The sequence below is a fragment of the Cydia splendana genome, chromosome 26 (genome assembly GCF_910591565.1).
Source record: "Cydia splendana chromosome 26, ilCydSple1.2, whole genome shotgun sequence".
NCBI classification, from domain to species: Eukaryota; Metazoa; Arthropoda; class Insecta; order Lepidoptera; family Tortricidae; genus Cydia; species Cydia splendana.
Genome location: NC_085985.1, coordinates 5,959,485 through 5,982,128, shown reverse-complemented (window position 1 = coordinate 5,982,128; position 22,644 = coordinate 5,959,485). Strand labels below are relative to the sequence as shown.

General features: G+C 38.2%; 2 protein-coding genes across 2 annotated transcripts in view; one reads left to right on the top strand and one right to left on the bottom strand.

Moving 5' to 3' along the window:
* LOC134803061 (zinc finger protein 62-like) overlaps positions 1 to 22,644 on the top strand; it is a 125,911-nt gene that overhangs the window by 80,131 nt on the left and 23,136 nt on the right. The window lies entirely within an intron of this gene.
* Positions 13,540 to 19,803, bottom strand: LOC134803558 (endothelial zinc finger protein induced by tumor necrosis factor alpha-like). The gene is made up of 5 exons (XM_063776357.1): positions 19,565 to 19,803; positions 19,100 to 19,235; positions 18,285 to 18,341; positions 15,803 to 15,868; positions 13,540 to 15,143 (listed from the first exon to the last, which is right to left on the bottom strand). The coding sequence occupies exons 1-5, from the start codon at positions 19,691 to 19,693 to the stop codon at positions 13,639 to 13,641; spliced, it is 1,893 nt and encodes a 630-aa protein (XP_063632427.1). The 5' UTR covers positions 19,694 to 19,803; the 3' UTR covers positions 13,540 to 13,638.

Genomic DNA, 22,644 nt, shown 5'->3' with positions numbered 1-22,644 from the left:
GTCTTAAGACGTATTATTTATTTTATATTATTAATAGAGTCATGTTACTTATTGAACTTGCGAGAAACACGCAAAAAACGAACACTCGGTAAAATATTTATATTACTCTACGACCAACTATGTATTACACACATTAAGTGTTACTATTGCTTGAAGCTAGAACATTTTCTAAAAAAAATGTGTCTACGTTAACCCATTCAAGGCCAGCGACTCTGCGTATGTGGGTCATGCTCAAACAGTCCCACAGGGCCAGTAACTCGCATGGGTCGTTCTACCGTTTCGTGCCGATTTGCCACTTTTTTGGGGATTTTTTTTATTTTGAAGTTATAGTGTAGATTTTGATATTGTGAATGTGTATACGTATTGTGTATATTATTTTAAGAAAGGCACCTATATACTAGTTATACTTTTGGAAAACAAATAAGGAATGTAATGAAGGCACAGATGGAAATGAAAAACCAAGGGATGGTAATGAAACACGAATAGAAGGAAATTAAATTAGATTAAATTATATAAATTAACTTTATAGGTCAAAATCAAAGTGATAATATTTTAAACGATGGAACCATAAATATCTTGGCTTTTAAAAAGTATATCTACCCTGTTGACCTGTTTAATATAATAATCTACTTTTTAACAATACTTTTTACGATGTTCAGTATTCGTCTTCGGTCTCATTATTTGTCAGAACTAGAAACATATGTATAATATGAGATTTGTAATCTAAAAAAACTGCTTACATAAATGAAATTAAAAAAGAAATTGTTATAAAAAACAATCGTTATTTATGATAAAATATATTATCCGGGAAAGAACTGAGGCAAAATGTTAAACTATCCAGTATCGATGTAGGTAATGTGACTTAGCCGTCTTTGTAAAGGGCAGATGCTGTTTTTTTAAATAATGAAATGGGCCAGAATATTTCATTTCGGACACGACCATGATAAGCCGTTTCAAAGGGGATGGCGGGCCGAGACATAGCTGCAGGACAGCAGAGCTTGGAGATGAACAAATAGTGGTGTATTAAAAAGCAAACTAGCGGACCGCAAACACGATATTGAGCTCTAAAGCCGTTGGAGGTTGAAGAGCGTACTCTACGGAACACCAAAACCCTGTGTAGATAGAGGCCAAAGACCGAGTACGCTCCAATAATCAAAATACTTATTATAAATATCAAACTCCATAGGGTTGTAGACTCAACAAGTCGCACTTTTAAGAAAAATGCAAAGGCCAAGCCGCAGGAGGGTCCGAGATCACATTGGTTAAATTTCAAGCTCTCTTGTCTCGCAGTTAGGCCTTCTATGGAAGCGCAACGTGATCAGACGGACTGGGCCTTCAGCTTTTATGCGGACCCCGGCCTTTGGCCTCACTTAGGCAAGTTCTGCTCTCTTGCAGATTGATATTTGGCCTTGTACAGAAATGTGCCCCTGTCTGAAGCTCCCCCGGGCCTTCGGCCTTACTTTTTAATACATTCGGCTATTCATAATGATAATCATATTTATTTGCAGAAAAAGGGTTATTGGTTCTTGTTTGAGGTCAGCTCAATTGAAGCTCAGTCTTTGACCTCGCACGATTGCGCCCGCTGCCAATAGTTAAAAGAAATTTTTAACACTTTTTGTGGAGCCCGGCTTTCGGCATCGCTTGCAATTGGGCATTGGAATAGTTTAAGGTCTACTCTCCTGCGAAAGCTCGGTTTCAGCCTCGCAGGAAAGCGCGCCACAATCGGACGCTCCGAGCTGCCTGCTCTTTCTTTGCGGAACTCGCAGAAAGGGGTGGGAATGGGACGTTCCTCTCCAGTTCTAGATGGTGTTAAACCATTGTTTCATGAACTTTCTAGATTTTTTTAAACCTTGTCCTCTGGACGGTTACAAAGTTTCAAGAAATTTCCCTGATACGGCCAACTCGTTTTTTTAACTTAGCACAGGAAGAGGCTCCCGGGAGCAGATTTTTGTGAGACCCTCCTCATAATTATCTGCCATCGGAGGGCTCGCCCTTGAGCTTTATTCAAGGACTATCAAAAGTTTTCCGTATTTTAATTAGCATAAATTTTACATTAACAGGCATTAGATAAGTTTCAATAGGGTCAAAATGTTCCGCATTTATAAAATGTTGGAAATATGATGTATCTATCCGATATATTTACAATATTTGCCATGAAAAAAAAAACTACTTACGCGCCTATCTGCTTATTTATATGCAATATCCACAACTAACAGGATTCCCATGGCATAGTGTCGGGTATAGGTAAGTAACCTATACCCTGAAACTCTGTCAAACGGTCTAACGAAATCGAAAGAATTGGACATACATACGTTTCAAAACACGAGTTATTATTTGAGAGCGTATGTGTGCATAAACCTCTTGGGCTGTGGGCTAAAAACATAAAAAGGTATCACATCTTTCATACAAAATTATTGTTAATTTCCTTCCAAACTGGTTAATTTCCTTCACCCGAAAATATTGGAAGGAATGGAGAGGGTTGAATTGGAGTGGAATGAACTTTCGACGGTTTTTTTTATTATCTTTATCGTCTTTAAGGCTAGCATGTCATCAAGTAAAAGTAATGAAGATATACCAAAATGCTAACACATTATTAACAAGGTGATTTTTTTGCAATAGATATCACCAAATTACTTAATGGATAATAATGTGTACTAACCGTGACAAAGTGCCTTTCCGGTGAGGAGAACCAAAATTACTCGTAAATCAAGAGCGCGAAACCTCCTTCGTTGACGTATTGCGGTAGACTAAGGTAGTAAAAACACGTAGCAATCACAGTTATTCGTGAATAAAGGCGCGTTTAGATTTGGCATGAGTGGCAATTTTTTAGACTAGAAATGGAGCCTTTCGTGTGATAAAATTAAAAAATACGTTCTCTCTATGATGTGAGGGTATTATTATGGATTTTGATCCCACATTTGCCCATAATCAGGAAAAGAAAATTAAATTGACGCCAGTACAAAGAAACGAGCTTGCGCATGAATTGACACACAATGCTTCAATAGTGGTTCATAACAAATTAGTCAATGCATCAATGAATGTAGGAGATGTAGAGCCTCCACATATACCTACAAGTGGATGTTTCAGACAGATCAAATATGAACACAAATGCTGTGAACATTCTAGGTTTATAATCATAATCATAATCTTTATTGCTTGTGAGAAATGGGTTACATTGCCAGTAATTACTATTGTAACAATATTTCACTCAAACAATGGTCCAACACCATCTAGAACTGGAGAGGAGCGTCCCATTCCCACCCCTTTCTGCGAGATCCGCAAAGAAAGAGCAGGCAGCTCGGAGCGTCCGATTGTGGCGCGCTTTCCTGCGAGGCTGAAACCGAGCTTTCGCAGGAGAGTAGACCTTAAACTGTTCCAATGCCCAATTGCAAGCGATGCCAAAAGCCGGGCTCCGCAAAAGGTGTTAAAATTTATTTTAACTATTGGCAGCGGGCGCAATCGTGCGAGGTCAAAGACTGAGCTTCAATGGAGCTGACCTCAAACAAGAACCAATAACCCTTTTTCTGCAAATAAATATGATTATGATTATGAATAGCCGAATGTATTAAAAAGCAAGGCCGAAGGCCCGGGGGAGCTTCAGACAGGGGCACATTTCTGTACAAGGCCAAATATCAATCTGCAAGAGAGCAGAACTTGGCTAAGTGAGGCCAAAGGCCGGGGTCCGCATAAACGCTGAAGGCCCAGTCCGTCTGATCACGTTACGCTTCCATAGAATGCTTAACTGCGAGACAAGAGAGCTTGAAATTTAACCAATGTGATCTCGGACCCTCCTGCGGCTTGACCTTTGCATTTTTCCTCGAAAGTGCGACTTGTTGAGTCTACAACCCTATGGAGTTTGTTATTTATAATAAGTATTTTGATTATTGGGGCGTACTCGGCCTTTGGGCTCTTGCACAGGGTTTTGGTGTTTCGTAGAGTACACTCTTCGACCTCCAACGGCTTTAGAGATCAATATCGTGTTTGCGGTCCGCTAGTTTGCTTTTTAATACACCACTATTTGTTCATCTCCAAGCTCTGTTGCCCTGCAGCTTTACCTCGGCCCGCCATTCCCTTTGAAACGGCTTATCATGGTCGTGTCCGAAATGTAATATTCTGGCCCACTTCATTATTTAAACAAACAGCATCTGCCCTTTACAAAGACGGCTAAGTCACATTACCTACATCGATACTGGATAGTTTAAATTTTTGCCTCAGTTCTTTCCCGAATAATATATTTTATCATAAATAACGATTGTTTTTTATAACAACTTCTTTTTTGATTTCATTTATGTAAGCAGTTTTGTAGATTACAAATCTCATTATTATACATGTTTCTAGTTCTGACAAATAATGAGACCGAAGACGAATACTGAAACATCGTAAAAAGTATTTTTAAAAAGTAGATTATTATATTAAACAGGTCAACAGGGTAGATATACTTTTTAAAAGCCAAGATATTTATGGTTCCATCGTTTAAAATATTATCACTTTGATTTTGACCAATAAAGTTAATTTATATAATTTAATCTAATTTCATTTCCTTCTATTCGTGTTTCATTACCATCCTTTGGTTTTTCATTTCCATCTGTGCCTTCATTACATTCCTTATTTGTTTTCCAAAAGTATAACTAGTATATAGGTGCCTTTCTTAAAATAATATACACAATACGTATACACATTCACAATATCAAAATCTACACTGTAAATTCAAAATAAAAAAAATCCCCAAAAAAGTGGCAAATCGGCACGAAACGGTAGAACGACCCATGGGAGTTACTGGCCCTGTGGGACTGTTTGAGCATGACCCACATACGCAGAGTCGCTGGCCTTGAATGGGTTAACGTAGACACATTTTTTTTAGAAAATGTTCTAGCTTCAAGCAATAGTAACACTTAATGTGTGTAATACATAGTTGGTCGTAGAGTAATATAAATATTTTACCGAGTGTTCGATTTTACGGTACCTAAACGAGTTTTTTGCGTGTTTCTCGCAAGTTCAATAAGTAACATGACTCTATTAATAAAATAAAATAAATAATTCGGCTTAAGACGCGTTTAGTATCCAGTATCATGTTATTAATCACTTTTTGTGTAAAGCGCCTGCATGTTTTGTGTGCGCCTGAACTGCCTGCAATGAAGATGTGATATCGCTATTTAAAATAAGCAGGCGTCTATAAATATTTTTATTCAATTCCATATTACTCGTTAACCGCTCTCTGAATTTCATTGTGCTTCATACATGTGGAAGCACATTGCGAGCACTAACCTTAGGCAGTACTTTCACCCTTGAGTAGGCAGCCATTAGCTGGAACTGGAAATGCGCCCGCCAACCTGACGTCAGGATGGCGGGCGTCATCTATTTCTTAAATATCTCTGGAGTTTAAAGAGCACATTGCTCCAATTTTGGCGCACATTTGGCACATTGCTAGCACTAACTCCTGACGTATACCGCAGCTCCATTTATTGATGTACACCCGCCATCCTGACACTCACAATTTCTGGCGTCTCGGGTGTCGATCTCGTGCGCCTTAAAGCTCTTGCACAGCCAGAGTCGGGCCTGAGCGCGTAGACAACATGCCAATCGTTAACGCTCCGTAGCGAACGAAACGCAACTGTTACTGTCGCACTAATAAAGAAGAGGGATAGAGATAGATGACTACAATACACTACGGAGCGTTAACGATCTGCACGTTGACTACGCGCCTTGGATACAGTGGATACATGCACTGCCCTCACCCCAGCTTGGTACACTACCTACTAGACAACGACTCTTTAAGAATAGCAGTGGCACTCCGGTTGAGGGCCAGTGTGTACGAGAATCATTGCTGCATATGCGGACTTGCGGAGCAATGGCACAGAATAAATAATACTACTAGGTACAGAAGATTCACTTCTAACAAAACGCGTCTGTTACCATTAGGACAGATATGACCGCTAGGTGGCGACAGCGCCACGCGCGGCTTATGGCTATTAGCCACCAAAATTGGTGTGGGACGGATGTACTTGTAGCTACCTGTTGCACAGCGACGAAATCGCGGAGTGAGCCACGCCTCGTATAAGCGGACACCATGGTTTGAGCTGCCAAGCTGCAATTTCGCATGAATAAATTAATCACGCCGACAACGTCGGAGAATAATAATCTTTAATAGAAAACACCGACTTCTGTACACAGTTTGTAATGCCTAGACATCGTAAATTTTATAGCATTTTCGGTGCAGCGGAGTGGTGTTAACGGAATAGGGTATTTGACTAACTAGTCAATCAGTTTCTTTTTTCGAACTATCATCATCGGCAGTCACTTCATAAAATGTCACTTTTTTCACAGAATAATTAATAGTACTATCGTACAGAAAGGAAACTTCCTACAAAAACGAAGTTTGACAGCGGTTCAGGGTCGAATCATGATGTCTCTTTCTAATATATGGCACTATCCCTTTCGGCTATTTAGGGTTGTCAAAAATCAAGTGATTATCTTATCTGTGGTCGTGCACGCAAAAGGAAGTCAAGTGGTGCCAACCCTAATAATTGCTCGGAGCAATGCTGAGCCGAGCGGAGCCGAGTTTGACCGAAGTCAGGAGTTTCGCACCTCTGCTTTTTTGAAATTAATTTTATAGAGAATCTCACTATCTCGTAGGGCATTTCTCAGGAGGGCCATTTTAACGTGTCCGGGGCCATAAATGATTGAATTTACTGTTCAATAAATCTGAATTAATTTAGGCATGATCTTCAGCCTATATTCTGTCCGGGACACTATCAAATTATTTATTTATTATTTATATAATACCAGAAAAAAAAATTCAAATGCCAAAAATGATGTTCGGTCATCGGTGGGAGTGTCCCGCACCCAGATTTTATGAAACAAAAAAATATTACTCAAGATGGGGCATTAGATTGGAGTTATTATGGTTATTCACGCATAAGGTATTAGTTAACTTATCATATTCTTTATATCACAATAATATGTTTGCTCAACTCATTGCATAAAACCAAATTTACGATGTGTCCCGGGCTAGTGCCTGATTTCGGTGTAATTTGCAAAACATGTCGGTACTCCTTCAAAGTTGTAAACCAGGAACTCAGTGTCTCAAACATAGTATGCTTTAGTTGTGCCTTAACCATTGAATAAAGTAGAGGTACAGTCACAGTATAATAAAGTGATTTTTTAAAGGTTTCCCAGTCCTTCGGTGGGTTTGGTTTTATGTTTTTTTGAGATCGGTGGTGCAATTTACTCCGAAAGTTTTAGTGCATTTATCGTTATGCAAGTGATTAAGAAATCCTCAAAAGTACGTAAATCCATCATTATTACATCTCCTCTGTATCACTCATACTATTTCTGTAATTGCTGAAAAGCGATTAATTTTGACATCGCTGGTGTTGATTTCCTTGGTTTCGGTGGATTTTTTGACCACCGATATCAAAAAAGTGATCACTGAATTCAAATCCTGCTTTGCAAACTAGTTTGTTGTACTAATTTATCACACCTAAAAAGTGCAAGATACGTTGTATAAACGTAAAATTATGTTTGTAAGTAAATGAAGTCATAATAGGTACAAAAAATCACTTGTTTACTATGAGTAGTTTTTTAAACCAGACGTGTGTTGAAACTTGTAGACCCAATGTTTCTTTCTCTGTCTTGATATTCTCTTCAAACCAATGAAGTAATATTATGTTAATTGTCCTCTGTATCACCTGAGGCCCTACACCTCGATAGCTTTACACGTGTCAGCCATGTTAAATGAATGCAGTCAATTAGATCCCACTTCTTTTAAACTAACTTGTGTTTGTAAGTACTATGCAAGGTGCACCCAAGGGACAGGATGTTCAGAACAAGGGATTAAAAATAAAGTGGCCGTCTAATGTCGAGATCGCTTCAAAGGCACTGAGCGTACCTTACTGATCAATATTTCTAAAGGATAGCCATAGACACAAATTGAACATAGCAAATGTTTTAACAATCCTCAATGTCTTATGTCTTTATGTCTAAATATAGGAGTTACAATTTAGCTCATGTGTTTGAGGGTGCTGGATATCATAATTAATAGGTAAATCTTCAAGCATTAGTCGACCACTTCAAATAGTTTTAAATTGATGGAATTCACGCTTTAAAACTCTGTTATTCAATAATACTTGTTTTCCATATTGCATCACATTGCTTTATAAGTGCATTAAATATTTTACAAGCATTGAACACCACTCAAAAATTTCTTGTGTATCGGGTGTAGCTAACATAATTAAGTTTCTTTTTGATGCGTGTGCGCAGGGGCGTATTTACCCTAGGGCCAAGGGGGCCATGGCCCGGGGCGGCAGGCCGCAGGGGGGCGGCGAAGCCGCCCCCTTGCGGCTTTTTCTGGGCGCCTTTTATAATCAAACTTAGCTATATTTTTTATTATATTTTAATTGACATTTAAATTATTAAACAAACGAACGCTTCAAACCCCACCAATTGCTAAAAATATCTACCAACAAGTACCTAAATTAAGCAACATTTTCCTTCAAGAAGTACATATTAGTACGGCGCAGTGCCGGATTTACCACTACTAGGCTGAGAAGGCTGAAGCCTAGGGCGGCAGATTTTAGGGGGCGGCAAATTTGGGTCAAAAAAATATTTTATTTGCTGTTCAGATAGGGTCGACCAGAATTTTGTCGCTCCCCTATTTATTTGTAAAATTTAAATAACAAGCCTTGACGATTTTGCCGCCCTCTGTCATGTCAAGACCCTTTATATTGAGACAGACAGATGGCCGGACGGACAACAAAGTGATCTTATATGGGTTCCGTTTTTTTCCTTTTGAAGTACGGAACCCTAAAAATTTACCTACTATTTTCTCAAAAAAATTTCGCGCTCCCTACGCTCGCGTTTTCATTTTCACTTACGTACCTAACATTATTTGTGACCCATCTGACTATATACATACGGGCGGTTCTTGTGTCTTCGTGGTATTGAATCTCACTAAATTGTTCCGATCCCATGCCGAAACTCAGTACAGATAGAGTGCTCTCGATATCAGATACAAATACAATACTTTTCATGACTTTCCAGCACCACAGAATGAGGGATAATGGTACGGCCTGTGTAATACGCATCCCTACTACTGTCGTCTGCATAGCAATGATTACCATTGATATGCAGCAATGACAGCACAGAACCTAGTGCAACGCCAGCGGTAATGTCCACACTATCGGAGCAGCTTCCGTCTACTATACGGCTCATGTGCATCTACCGGAAAAAAAGCTAGCGATCCATTTGTATAACATAGTCCCTCGAGCAGACTCGATGCCAGTGGCCTATTTTATAAAGCTACAAGTTACAATTTACAAGCGGAAGTCTCGTTCTAACACATAGGGTTAGAAAGAGACTTCCGCTTGTAAATTGTAACTTGTAGCTTTATAAAATAGGCCACTGACCCGACCGAACTCCTTAGCTATATCCAGCCCGACTGCCAATGTCTCACCTTGATTCTCAATGGCCAAAACCCAGCAGTACCCACCGGTCACCGATCAGATCAGGCAAATATAACGAGGTCGCATCGTCATTGAGTGACAAAAACGGCCCATATAAATCTGTATCTAGAATAGTGACATTAGTGACGTCACCTTTCTGCACTCAAAAGAATAAAAAAATATCTACGTTCCACTATCAGCGAAGAGCGCCTGAATAGCTTAGCTCTTCTTAATATAGAAGCTGAGCTGACAAACGTTTTAAATTACGACAGCGTTATTTATGATTTTGTCAACCAATTTGTACATGGGAAAACAATGTAAATGCCTATGTGAGTAAATGGTAAATGTTTAGTTTTTTTTTTATTTCACACCCCATAGGTACTTGTTGCAGGTTTTTTTTTCTTAAATAAAATACTTTATCGTCACTGATGAAGGGGGGCGGCAAATCAAAATGGCCCGGGGCGCCAAATTTGTAAATACGCCTCTGCGTGTGCGGTCGGATTGTGTGAAACAAACATCTTCTCCTTCATGGCACTAATGTGCGAATTTGTGGTCGACATGTCTGAAACTCGTTTCAGGACCATGCATCGCCCTATTATATGAGGACAGTCAAATAGTATGGGATATCTTCTAGACATGTTGTTTTACAAGCCGTAATTAGGTTATTTTAAAATCTTGGGTCTATACCTATTAAATTTATGTAAGCTTTCGAGATCAGTAGCCTTGTTACATCGCTTATAATCAAATAAGAATGAAAAATATGATTAAAATATAATATAATTGAGATATAAAATTGAAATGTGATTTTTGTGTATGCATTATTGAATTCGGTGACGCCAATTGATTTCAGTGCTGCACATGATTTCGGTGTTTTTTAAATCTCAAATATCTTAAAAACTATAAGGTTCTAATGGAGGCCTCCAGTACCAATATTTTTTATATTAAGGCTAGATTTTAGGAAATAAAGTCGCATATCAAATAAGTTAAAAAAAAAATTGGCACCGAAGTCAGGCACCGAAGGTCATCTCTGAGAATCGCCCGTAAAAGTGTCGATCATTGGTGCCACTACGTTAGTATGTGTTGACAAAATCAAATCGAAGGATGCATTCCTGCAGCCCCCCGCGTGAAGCGGTACCACCACACCGGCAAACTAGAGATGACGTGTTAAAATACCTATGCTTCAACATACATACATGAAACATGATACCTAGGGGCTGTCCATAAATTACATCATCGATTTTTGACAATTTTTGACCCCCCCCCCCCTATAATCATCCCAAAATCATGCTTCAAATGACCCCATTTCCTCCTACTTCATGCTACCGTCATCCGATGTCCAGACCCCCCCCCCCCTAATTTGAAATGACGTAATTTATGAATAGCCCCCTACATGTAAATATTACTAGATACTTTATTCGTCCACAGTTACAGAAATAAAACATGTTGTCTGGAGTTAGTAACTGGCCGGTTTTAGTAACTAGCCGCCCTAAACTAAAAATGAATTCTATTCACCTACAAACAGAATTTTTTTTTTTCTTAAATTAATCTATTTATAGGTGAATAGAATTAATTTTTAGTTTAGGGCGGCCAGTTACTACTATATATATAGTTTTCGATGACGGCGACCCTAAATAAACATTATGGACGTTGCCTAGCGTGAGCCCTAATGTGGCTGGCCAGGCCGAACTTGATCTTAGATACTCTATTGCACGCGTGACAATAAAGTTGTCCGGCTGCGTTGAACGTGTACACACAGGAGGGGCTTAAGTCTCTCTTTCCGTAACTGGCGTTGTTTGTCTAAGCTGGTGAGGCGGTTATCTTCAAACATTTCTGGAGTTATACTTTGATCTGCCATGTAGGTAAGTATATCATAACCAAGTTACCGAAAACATTTGAACAGGTAAGTACCTAATTCATATAAGTAACTAAGCTGCTTGAATAAAGTTTAGGTTCTTAATGGATTAACGCATTCACTGCCAGGGGGCGTAGCCTAGGAACAAACTTGTATGACGGTGGACGCACATGTGCGTCGGGAGCAGTGAATGTGTTAAGAGTACTTCTGAAACTTTCGGTTTCGGCAGCATTATGGTGACAATAACAAAACTTAATCATCTTTGACTGCAATTTTTAGGCATTATGGACCAATCTGCTGTCTTCAAACTAAAAGGCCGCCAAGTCTGCTACTCTGTAAGAATTTACTTGATTTTTAGCTGATCTCATGTCTCAAGGATTTATTGGAGTAAACTATATATAATGGTTACTTTCTCCGCGGTAGCAGAACAGGCTGGCTTCCACAATAATTTCTCTATTATGGATCACATGCAGACAACTGCAGACAACAAGTTATATTTCATTTTGATTTCATTGAAACTAGCAATAAAAAAGCCTTCATTTGTTTTTATATTTTATTTATCTTCCAGAGTAACAAAGACCACCTAAAAGACGTACTTATTTTAAAATTATGATAGGACATTGTGTAGTATAGTAGTATATTAGAGGGCAAATATAATTTATACAAACATTCCCAACTTAAAATCCTAAGCCTGATTCATAAAATAAAACTAAAATAAAATTATTTTATTTGCATATCACCTATTGGAAAGATTTGCCCGTACTGTGACATATTCTGCTGGTGAAGCATGCAAATGTTAACTTAAAGCTATATGTACGTGGTCTTAATCTATCACATTGTTTACTTAAAACTATAATTTCTACTTAACATTACTACATTTGGAGGAACTCATTTAAAGAATAAAACACCATAGTAAATGTGTCAAATCTAAAGTAATATGTACCTACACACAGAACACATGGAAATGTACATTTAAGCAGTGTAATTAACTAATCATTTTAAACATAATAATACTTTTTTTAAACAATCATCTATCTAGCTAAGGCGTTGAAGCCGCGCACTTTGTTGCCACCGGGCAAATAACTGCTATTAAGTAATTACTAATGTTCTTGTGGTAGAAGCTGTGCGGAAAGAGCAGAGTCGTACAATGTATTGGATCCCATACATTTCACGACTCTTCTCTTTCCGCACAGACTCTACTATAAGAAATAACTCTAATGATAACACATATTAACAATTTCATAATAAAATCTAGTTAAATAGATATACAATGAACAATTGATCGCAATACATTAGACATTTTAAAAATACATGGAAATTATAAAAAAACATCAGAACCTCAAAGTTTCTAAATTTAAGTTTTTTTTTTAACTTAGTAGGAAAAAGATGTGGTACTATTTGATTCTTTACATTTTATAAAAAAAAACCACAGCAACTATACACATAAACGCAATATTTCAGCGACTAAATCGCAATCTCCGTGTTTTCCATACTTCAAGGCGGCTTCTAAGCAATAGTGACGTCACGATTACTTGCCATTTTGTTAGGAGCGTATCGTAAGTAGAATACGATTGTCAGATTTTAATATCATTTTTCACTTTATTGCAGTATAGATTTGATCCACAATCCACAAAACAAACCTGATCGACTGATAATATCATCATTTTTTTTTATTAATATAAATTTGTCATCTAGCCTATTGTACTTTTCCGAAAGGCCTTTTGAAAAAGCGTTCCTTCTACTAGAGTCAATGTCCTCGTCCTTAACTTTATAGGTTCCTGATTCTGAGCGAAATATGAACGACATTGCATCCGAAAGTTGTGGACTATCCCCACTGTACATGCGGTTATGCATGAATCAACGAGAGAACTCCCTTTTGATAGTATTACTGAAAAATTCGAGTCTTCAGTAGCTCCAAAGATATTGGTTATTTGGTTCATAAAGTTTGCCACAAAGCACAGGGGAGTCGAGACTGTCACCCCAAAATATTCTTTCCTCGATCCCTATTATACGGTAAATATTATTTTTATATTGTTAATTAAGATAGTTATATAGAATGACATTCAAACACAATGTATATTGTTAGTGAATAAAATAAGTGAAATGAAATATTAGTCTTGGGGCCACCCCTGCCTCCAACAACAAAACATTTTAATGCTGTTTTTTTGTTAGAGTGAATGTATACCCATTCCAAATTGTACCTTTATAATTGTAACGACCACTGAGCAAAGTCGCGGACGGACCTAGCAAAACTATAAAGGGATTAAATGATGACTCTAAAAACGGGTGGTTTTTGTCAAGGCCATCTTGTATACAATGTCTTTTACACAACAAGTCACTTTTAATTTAGTCATATTTATCCAATTCTGTAAATTTGATAAATCTCGTAGGTTTCTCATTGTGAACTTGTTTAAGATGTCTTTTAACCCCGTTTTGCCACGGAAATTTCTTATAGCATATTTCGCAAGCATACGGTTTCTCTCCAGTGTGTACCCGATGATGCTCTTTCAGTTGAGCAAGAACTACAAAAGCTTTTTTACAAATATCGCAAACATGTGGTCTGTTTTCGGAGTGAAACCGTCGGATATGAACATTCAAGGCAGACTTATGTCTGAATGGCTGTCCGCATACTTCACACGAGTGTTTTTTTTCTTCGTGCACCTGCATGTGGTCCAGTAAATTCGTCTTCGTTCGGTATTTTTTATGACATACTTCACACTCGAAAGGTTTTTCTTCTTTGTGTATAAATCTATGGGTATTTAGAATACCTAAAGTCGAAAATCGCTTGCTACATATTTCACACATAAATGCTAGTTCTTTCTTTTCATCCGCGGTTTCCTTCTTCTTCTCCTTTTCCATCTTCTCCTTCTTCCTCCTTTCCTTCTCAGTCTGGACTTTGTGTTTGTTCATATGTTTTACTAAAATCTCCTGCAATGCAAATCGTTTCCCACAAGTATCACAACTGAATTGTTTGTCCATAACTTGGTTGTGTTTCTCAAATAAATGTTTCTTCAAGCTATATCTATAGCGGAACTTAGTTTCACAAGTTAAACAGGTATAAGGTTTTTCCCCTGTGTGTACGCGCATATGTACATTAAATAACTCCTTTGTTATGAATCCTTTACTACACAGATGACATGCAAACTTATAATCCTCAGTGTGAACTTTCAAATGTATAGTTAAAGCACCTTTCGTTGAGTACCCTTTATTACATTTTTCACACTTAAAAGGTCTCCCTCCCGAGTGATCAACTTTATGATTATTCAAAGCAAACTGCGTATTAAATTTCCTAGCACAAATGTCGCAAGTGAACGGATAATCTCCAGAGTGATGTTTGGAATGAGCGTCTAAATAGTCTTTATCCACAAATTGCTTTTTGCATATATCACACGCAAAATATTTTGCGGGTCCTTGATCTTCTGATTCTTCTGACGGCTCTTTTTTGCATGTAGTTATTTCTCCTGGCTCAACGCGATTCTGATCATATTTCACATGAGTATTTTTATGTTGGTTTAATTGGCCTTTATTTCTAAATTTCTTGTTGCACATATCACATACGTATGGTTTTTCACCAGTATGCATTCGCATATGAGTAATATATTGATGTTTGTGTACGAATCCCCTTTTGCATATTTCGCAAGAAAATTGGAATTTTCCTATATGATTTGCGTAATGAACATTTAAATGGCCCTTCTGTCCAAATCTTTTGTCGCATATATTGCACGCGTAAGGTTTCTCTCCAGTGTGGGAGCGGCGCCTGGTAACGTTTGGAGCTGGTGCGTACGAGACGCTGTAGGACGCGGTAGGAACGGTTTGAGCAAAAGGCGCTGCCGATCCTTCGTGTAATGCAACTGGAACAATACGAATTCATATTAAGAAGTGGAATGAGTGTTCATAGAAACTATTTCGTCCTAAAATATTTATTAATCCACTTGCTCATAAGTAGTGCTTTACGAAGCTGTTAAATGTACGCAACGCTAGTTTCTGCGTACTCAAATTTTTCATTTAAGTACCTATCTCCGACCGTAATCCGGGTGTGCAAAAACGTTTTTTTCTTGCCATTTATTACATAATATTACAATGTTTATGAATTTAATGATAATGACTACATATATATTAACAGTACGAGTATAAGTGTCTTGGCTGTAGCTGTAAACTTATACTTAGTGTTTGCCTGAATATTTGCGTGCTGCGCACAGTAGTTGTGTCACTCGCAGTACAAAACACGTGGGCTCATTTTTGAGCTCTAATCAAACTTCTAAAGTTATAACACTGATTTAAACTTTCACGATTTTTAAACATTATTAAATTTCACAACGGGACTTAATCGCGTATTTAAGTTTTAAGATTTACCTCCGACGTTTCGAGGACGGCGTTGTCCTCGTGGTCACGGAGAAGACTGTCGGAGGTCAATCTTAAAACTTAAATACGCGATTAAGTCCCGTTGTGAAATTTAATAATTTCTAAAGTTATTCCAGTTCGTTAGGATACAGCTTTCGAGAATACACACCTGATACGATGTTGCTGTCAGCCTCTGCTGTCTCCTCCTCCTCCGACCTTTCCTGCTTGATCCCGCCTGTAAGAAACATGTCTTAATTTAACACTGAATAAGCGACAAAAATACTCTGCCTTGGGAGCCACCTACGACTTCGTGCCCGTCGCTGTCGGGACAGCCGGGCCCTGGAGACTGGAGGCACGTGAGCTCTTTGGAGAGCTTGGCAAGCGCCTCAGGGAGAAGGGGAATGACCCCCGTTCTGAGTCATGGCTTGTCTAACAGGTCTCCATCGCCATACAGCGGGGTAACGCTGCTAGTGTTATGGGGACCTTTGGACCCGGCATGGCTCAGAACGGGGTTTTAGTTTCTTAAGTTTTGTACATGTATATTGTTAAATGTATCCTTTGTGAGATAAATAAAATTTAGTCATTTACCAATGAATGACAAATATATTTACGTTAAGTTTTAATAAAATATAATATTCTTTACTTTTTATTGAACACTTCAAACAACTCAAGATTAGGTAGAGTTAGCAAACTTCTATGAAAGTATGACGTATAAATAACACTTGCACTGCGTGGGCTATTAAAATCGCTGCAGACTTTTCTTAGTCTAACTTTAAATACTCCAAGGTTTTTACAGATATCTCTGTCTCTAGTTTTGTTCTATGAGATTTGGCATAAAGAGCTAACGGACTGTTGAATTAAAAAATTAAACTAGAATTGGACACTATTCAGTGTTGAAAGATACAACCTACGCTGGCGCCATCTGTAAAACATTTCGACCAGCCAACCACATTGTGAGTTACGAATATAAAATAAACATTTAAACCCTTAACGTGCCCGAATACGATACAAGCAGGGGTCGGAAACCGGTATTAGCTCAATACAAATATAACGGTATTTCTACGTTCTTTTTCGTTCTTTGGTTTATTATTTCATTTTTAGTGGGACAACTTAATAATACAAAATTGTTACCTAAATACATGATTCAGTTCTACGTAAAGAGCATAAATAATTCAAAATAATGGGGTTTTTAAAAAATACCGGTTCCGAGCCCTGGATACAAGTACAACAAGCCAACAAGGAGATAAGTTCGCCTTTGTACACATTTACTTTGTGCAATAAAGTTTTTACTACTACTACAAGCTATACAGGCAAAAGGGCGTAACTTCGAGGCACTTATGACGTTTTAATCGGTAGCTAAGTTTTTGGGAAATGAGAGTTTTCCCAGAGCGTATGGCTCAACCAAGGATCATCATCTTCCTCGCGTTGTCCCGGCATTTTGCCACGGCTCATGGGAGCCTGGGGTCCGCTTGGCAACTAATCCCAAGAATTGGCGTAGGCATTAGTTTTTACGAAAGCGACTGCCATCTGACCTTCCAACCCAGAGGGAAAACTAGGCCTATTAGGATTAGTCCGGTTTCCTCACGATGTTTTCCTTCACCGAAAAGCGACTGGGAAAAATCAAATGATATTTCGTACATAAGTTCCGAAAAACTTATAGGTACGAGTACGAGCCGGGTTTGAAGCCGCGACCTCCGGATTGCAAGTCGCACGTTCTTACCGCTAGGCCACCAGCGCTCCTCCAATCTCAACCAAGGATATTAAAAATATATGTTTTGTAGAAAGAATTCAACAAGCCATATTTTCAATATTTCTAAATATAGTTTATACAGACGTATGATACGATGTGCCACACTTTAATTTTTTTTTTCACTTTTAGTTACATGCACAGACTAACATATAATTCAGAAAAAAGAATACTGCAACCAATAATTGATAGTCCTTAAAGTTAATTCACCCACAATACCCACACGCCCAAAATGCATTCAATTTCAGTAATGAAGATTTCCCTAGTTTCCTGTGATTTATTCCTGAAAATATCTAACAACTATTCCAACTCTTTGGCAAATTTCCCCAGCTTGCACATGTATGTATGTATGTATAAACTCTTTATTGTACAAAACACAAATTTATGGCACAGGATAGGCAGTACAAAGGCGAACTTATCCCTTTAAGGGATTTCTTCCAGTTAACCTTTGAGTAGATGAGAATTGAAGAAGAACGGTAGACAAATATAGCACTGAGTACAATAGACTAGAGCAGCGGTCGGCAACAAGCGGCCCGCGGCCCGCATGCGGCCCGCGAACCTCTCGCTTGCGGCCCGCGAGCCTCCCTGGCTATTTAGTATGTAATATTGACAAACGACAATGTCTGATAAAGTCATCAATATTAACAAAGTGCGGCCCGCGTCCACTTCGTTAACTGCTATGTGGCCCTTGGCTGCTAAAAGGTTGCCGACCGCTGGACTAGAGGAAAGTCAATAAAATTATAAAAGAGGACAAAAATAAATAATATAAAATAAAAATTAGAAGTAACAATATAACAAATATATAGAATACCTACGTTAAATATAATAAATATATAATATCTATAGTCACGAACAAGTTAATTCCGGTCCGATAGCCCCAGCTACATGCCTATAGGATACTTACTAATGGCGTCATCTCCAGTTGATATCTCTAACTTGATATGGATGTTGTCACCTGCAGCTGAAAGAAAATATTATGTTATTATACTATTGTAAGTGTGCTTAGCATGCATTTAAATTTCATCATAGATTAAACTATTAAAGGCACGGACAGCCTTTATGAAGTTCAGAGTACTTAAAATAATTAAATACAAAATAAATGCAACATGTTTATGTTGAATTAGGTATTTCACAAACAGTGCTTGCGGACAGGAAAATTGTATAAAATATATCTATCTAATACTTTTAAACGAGCAATTCTTGTTTATTTATTTATATATTATATTTATTTATATAACGGAGATGGCGGGACAACCTAGATACATTCTGTGTGGAGTGGCGGGAGTGTGCATTAGACAGAGACAAGTGGCGGAAAAGAGGGGAGGCCTTTGCCCAGCAGTCGGGCACACTAATAGGCTATTAAAAAAAATTAAATGTATATATATTTCAGGCGATCTCGGAAACGGGTCTAACGATTTTGATGAAATTTGTTATATGGGGGTTTTCGGGGGTGATTAATCGATCTAGGTAGGTCTTATCTCTGGGAAAACGCACAGTTTTGAGTTATTGTATGTTTTCCGAGCAAAGCTCGGTCGCCCAGATATTAATACTTTAATAAACAATATACTCGTAGGTATATTGTGAGACTCTTTTACACATCAAGCTACAAACACAGGACAGCCAGCTTGTGTCATCGAGAGGAGAAAGGTTTTAGGTGAACTCGCCTATAAAAAAATGCCACCAACTGTCCCCTTAAGTCTGGTATGTCATATAGCTTACTGGCAGGGAGCGCTCCCGTGAGCCGCTTGTGCAGCACGTCCTGCACGCGTTGCACTTGCAGCTTGAAGTCGCTCGCGTCCCGCAGCCGCCCCACGCACACCTCACAGATCCCGCACTCCTCATTTCCTAAACTTAGCTGCAACACAAAATAGGAACAATGTTCATTACAACTTATCATATAATTATTAATTAATCATGCAGCTACTTAAATTGACAACAAAAGCAACAACAAAGGTTGATGATACAAAAGCTTTGTGAGTGTGTATACACTGCTTAACTAAACTGCTAGGAGGGTTCATTTTGCATTGGAAATGGGTCACTTTGCACTGAACATGTTAAAATTAATTAATATAATTGTTTGGGGCAAATAAGCATAGCAAACAAGCCATATTGCCATAGATATTTCCAAATTAAAAGCATAAACATGTAATAAAGATTTTGTAAAGACAAGGTTTTTATACTTACATTTAAACCGAAGCATTCTCTCAGCATATCATCATATATCTCTGCTTTGCCAAGATGATTGTATAGTGTCTTGAGGCCTTTGTCCGGAGGGCGCACCAGACAGCAGCTACAAGAGTAATACTCTTCCATGGTCTTATTAACTGTGATTGGGTAAGTGTCCACTTGGAAATATAGAAATTGCCAAGCACTACTCAATCAATATTACATTACTGATTCATCAAGCCTTTATCATGCCAATATTAAGGATAAATAAGACTTTGTAGTTCAGCAATAGATGGTGTTCAGGATATCGGAACAACCTACAAAGAAACAAAATAACTTAACATACTAACACAAAACGAATAAAAAATTTGTACACTACAACAATACAACCTAACATATCCACGGGTGGTAACACTACTTATACATTTTTCTACAATTTAAGATTATTTTTAGTTAGAAATTTATTCAAAATACCACAAAACGGTGAAATCCATACTCATATTATAAAGGCGAAAGTGTGTCTGTTACCTCTTCACGCTTAAGCCGCGGAACCAATTTAGTTGAAATTTGGTATAGAGATAGTTTGAGTCCCGTGGAAGGACACAGGATAGTTTTTATGTCGGATATCATCCCTGAAGAGAGTGCTAAGGAGGAATTGAAAGTGTTAATGAATTGCCTAATAATTGAAGTAAGCAATGCGCGAATTAAATTATTGCTATTAGCATTATCCAGGCGCTATACCTACTTTAGCTGCTGTCACTAATTCCACGCAGACGAAGTCGCAGTCAAAAGCTAGTCATTAATATTGGCTGGACAACTTATCACACATGGAAGAAAGTAATTAGGGCGAGCGAAGCGAGCCCTATCACTATTCGACAATCTATGCATTCTTGTGGTACACTTTACGGAAAAACTATCGCACTGTTAGGTTTGAGATTTAACATAGTAATTTATATTCATGTCTAGATGTGTTATCAAGCATAAAAATATCATTATATAAACATGAAAAATAAATAAAAGGGTAAATAATGTCTATTACTACTAACGCCATCTGTTGGACTAATGTTAGTTATTTCTTTTTCTAACAGATGGCGTTAGTAGTGACAAGGTTAAAGGTTGTTCCGTTAAAATGCGCTGGGTTTTTGTGGCTCAATATAATTGGGTATTTGACTACCTATGTCAAATGAGTTTCTTTTTTCGAACTGTCAAAACGATTTGCTACTATCAAAAAGAATAGATAGTATAGAGGGGTCCTGTCATTGTAAATTTTGTAGTCACAGTAAATTTACTGCCATCTATCGACACACGACTAAAACTCAAAATGAAAACGTATAAAGTTATCAAAAAATGTATATATATGGATAAATGATTTTATTATTTTTATATCATTTTGATCCATGTTCATTCAACTAATATCTATGTGTTAAAATTGTTAAATATGAAACGGTGTCGTCACGCCATCTAGCCGAGGATAGGCTAAAGGTGTGTGCGCCATCTATTCGAGAATGACTTTTGCTTCAATTCCGAGGCACGTTTTTTCCTTAGACTTTATTCGTCTTATACGAAGTTAGATATGTCTTTGCTACTATGGAATTTATATGAAACACTAGCATGTGACGTCACAAGCAAATTACCTACTCTTTATAGTTGTTATCGGGTTTTAAAATAGAAATTGTGACTAAAAATAACTGCTATCTACCTTTCTCTATCTTCAGGTGCTTTATTTCTTGCATGGTGTAAAATAATTTATCTTAAGTACAGTCAAATACCCTATTAGTAGGTAATCATAATTAATTATGGGTGAAATTTAATACGTGACTATATATTTTTTTATTGAATCGATAATCGTTTTTACTACTATGGCGGTTAAAATCACACGTGATTGATTTCGAAATTGCGGCAGTAATGCAGTTGGCAGTAATATCGCAGTCGGCAGCAGTATTGCAGCGCGATATTACTGTCTTACTGTTTCAAATGCCAAAATCGATTTCGCTGCCAGGGTTTTTGACATTCGAGGCAATAATGTAGTCGGCAGTAATATTGCAGTCAGCAGCAGTGCCAGCAGTATTGTAGCGCGCAAATGTCGAAATCGATATCGCTTCCAGGATTTTTGATATTTGCGGTAGTAATGCAGTCGGCAGTTACATTGCTGTTGGCAGCAGTATTGCAGCGCGATAGTACTGCCTTATATAATGTTTCAAATGCCAAAATTGATGTCGCTGCCAGGGTTTTTGACATTTGCGGTACTAATGCAGTCGGCAGCAGTATTGCAGCGCGATATTACTGTCTTACTGTTTCAAATGCCAAAATCGATTTCGCTGCCAGGGTTTTTGACATTTGCGGTAGTAATGCAGTCGACAGTAATGTCGCAGTCGGCAGCAGTATTGCAGCGCGATATTACTGCCTTACTGTTTCAAAAGACAAAATCAATGTCACTGCCAGGGTTTATGACATTTGCGACAGTAATGTAGTCTGCAGTAATATTGCAGTCGGTAGCAGTATTGTAGCGCGCAAATGTCGAAATCAATATCGCTGCCAGGAGTTTTGATATTTGCGGTAGTAATGCAGTCGGCAGTAATGTCGCAGTCGGCAGCAGTATTGCAGCGCGATATTACTGCCTTACTGTTTCAAAAGACAAAATCAATGTCACTGCCAGGGTTTATGACATTTGCGACAGTAATGTAGTCTGCAGTAATATTGCAGTCGGTAGCAGTATTGCAGCGCGCAAATGACAGGCGCTGCCAGGATTTTTGATATTTGCGGTAGTAATGCAGTCGGCAGTAATATCGCTGTTGGCAGCAGTATTGCAGGGCGATAGTACTGCCTTACTGTTTCAAATGCCAAAATCGATGTCGCTGCCAGGATTTTTGATATTTGCGGTAGTAATGCAGTCGACAGTAATATCACAGTCGGCAGCAGTATTGCAGCGCGATATTACTGCCTTACTGTTTCAAAAGACAAAATCGATGTCACTGCCAGGGTTTATGACATTTGCGACAGTAATGTAGTCTGCAGTAATATTGCAATCGGCAGCAGTATTGCAGCGCGACATTACTACCTTACTGTTGCAAATGTCAAAATTGATGTCGCTGCCAGTA

Coding starts and splice junctions, on each gene's coding strand:
- LOC134803558 (XM_063776357.1), bottom strand. CDS start 19,693: ATGGAAGAGTATTACTCTTGTAGCTGCTGTCTGGTGCGCCCTCCGGAC. Junction 19,236..19,564: donor GAGAATGCTTCGGTTTAAAT/GTAAGTATAAAA, acceptor TTTGTGTTGCAG/CTAAGTTTAGGAAATGAGGA. Junction 15,144..15,802: donor TGACAGCAACATCGTATCAG/GTGTGTATTCTC, acceptor GTATTGTTCCAG/TTGCATTACACGAAGGATCG.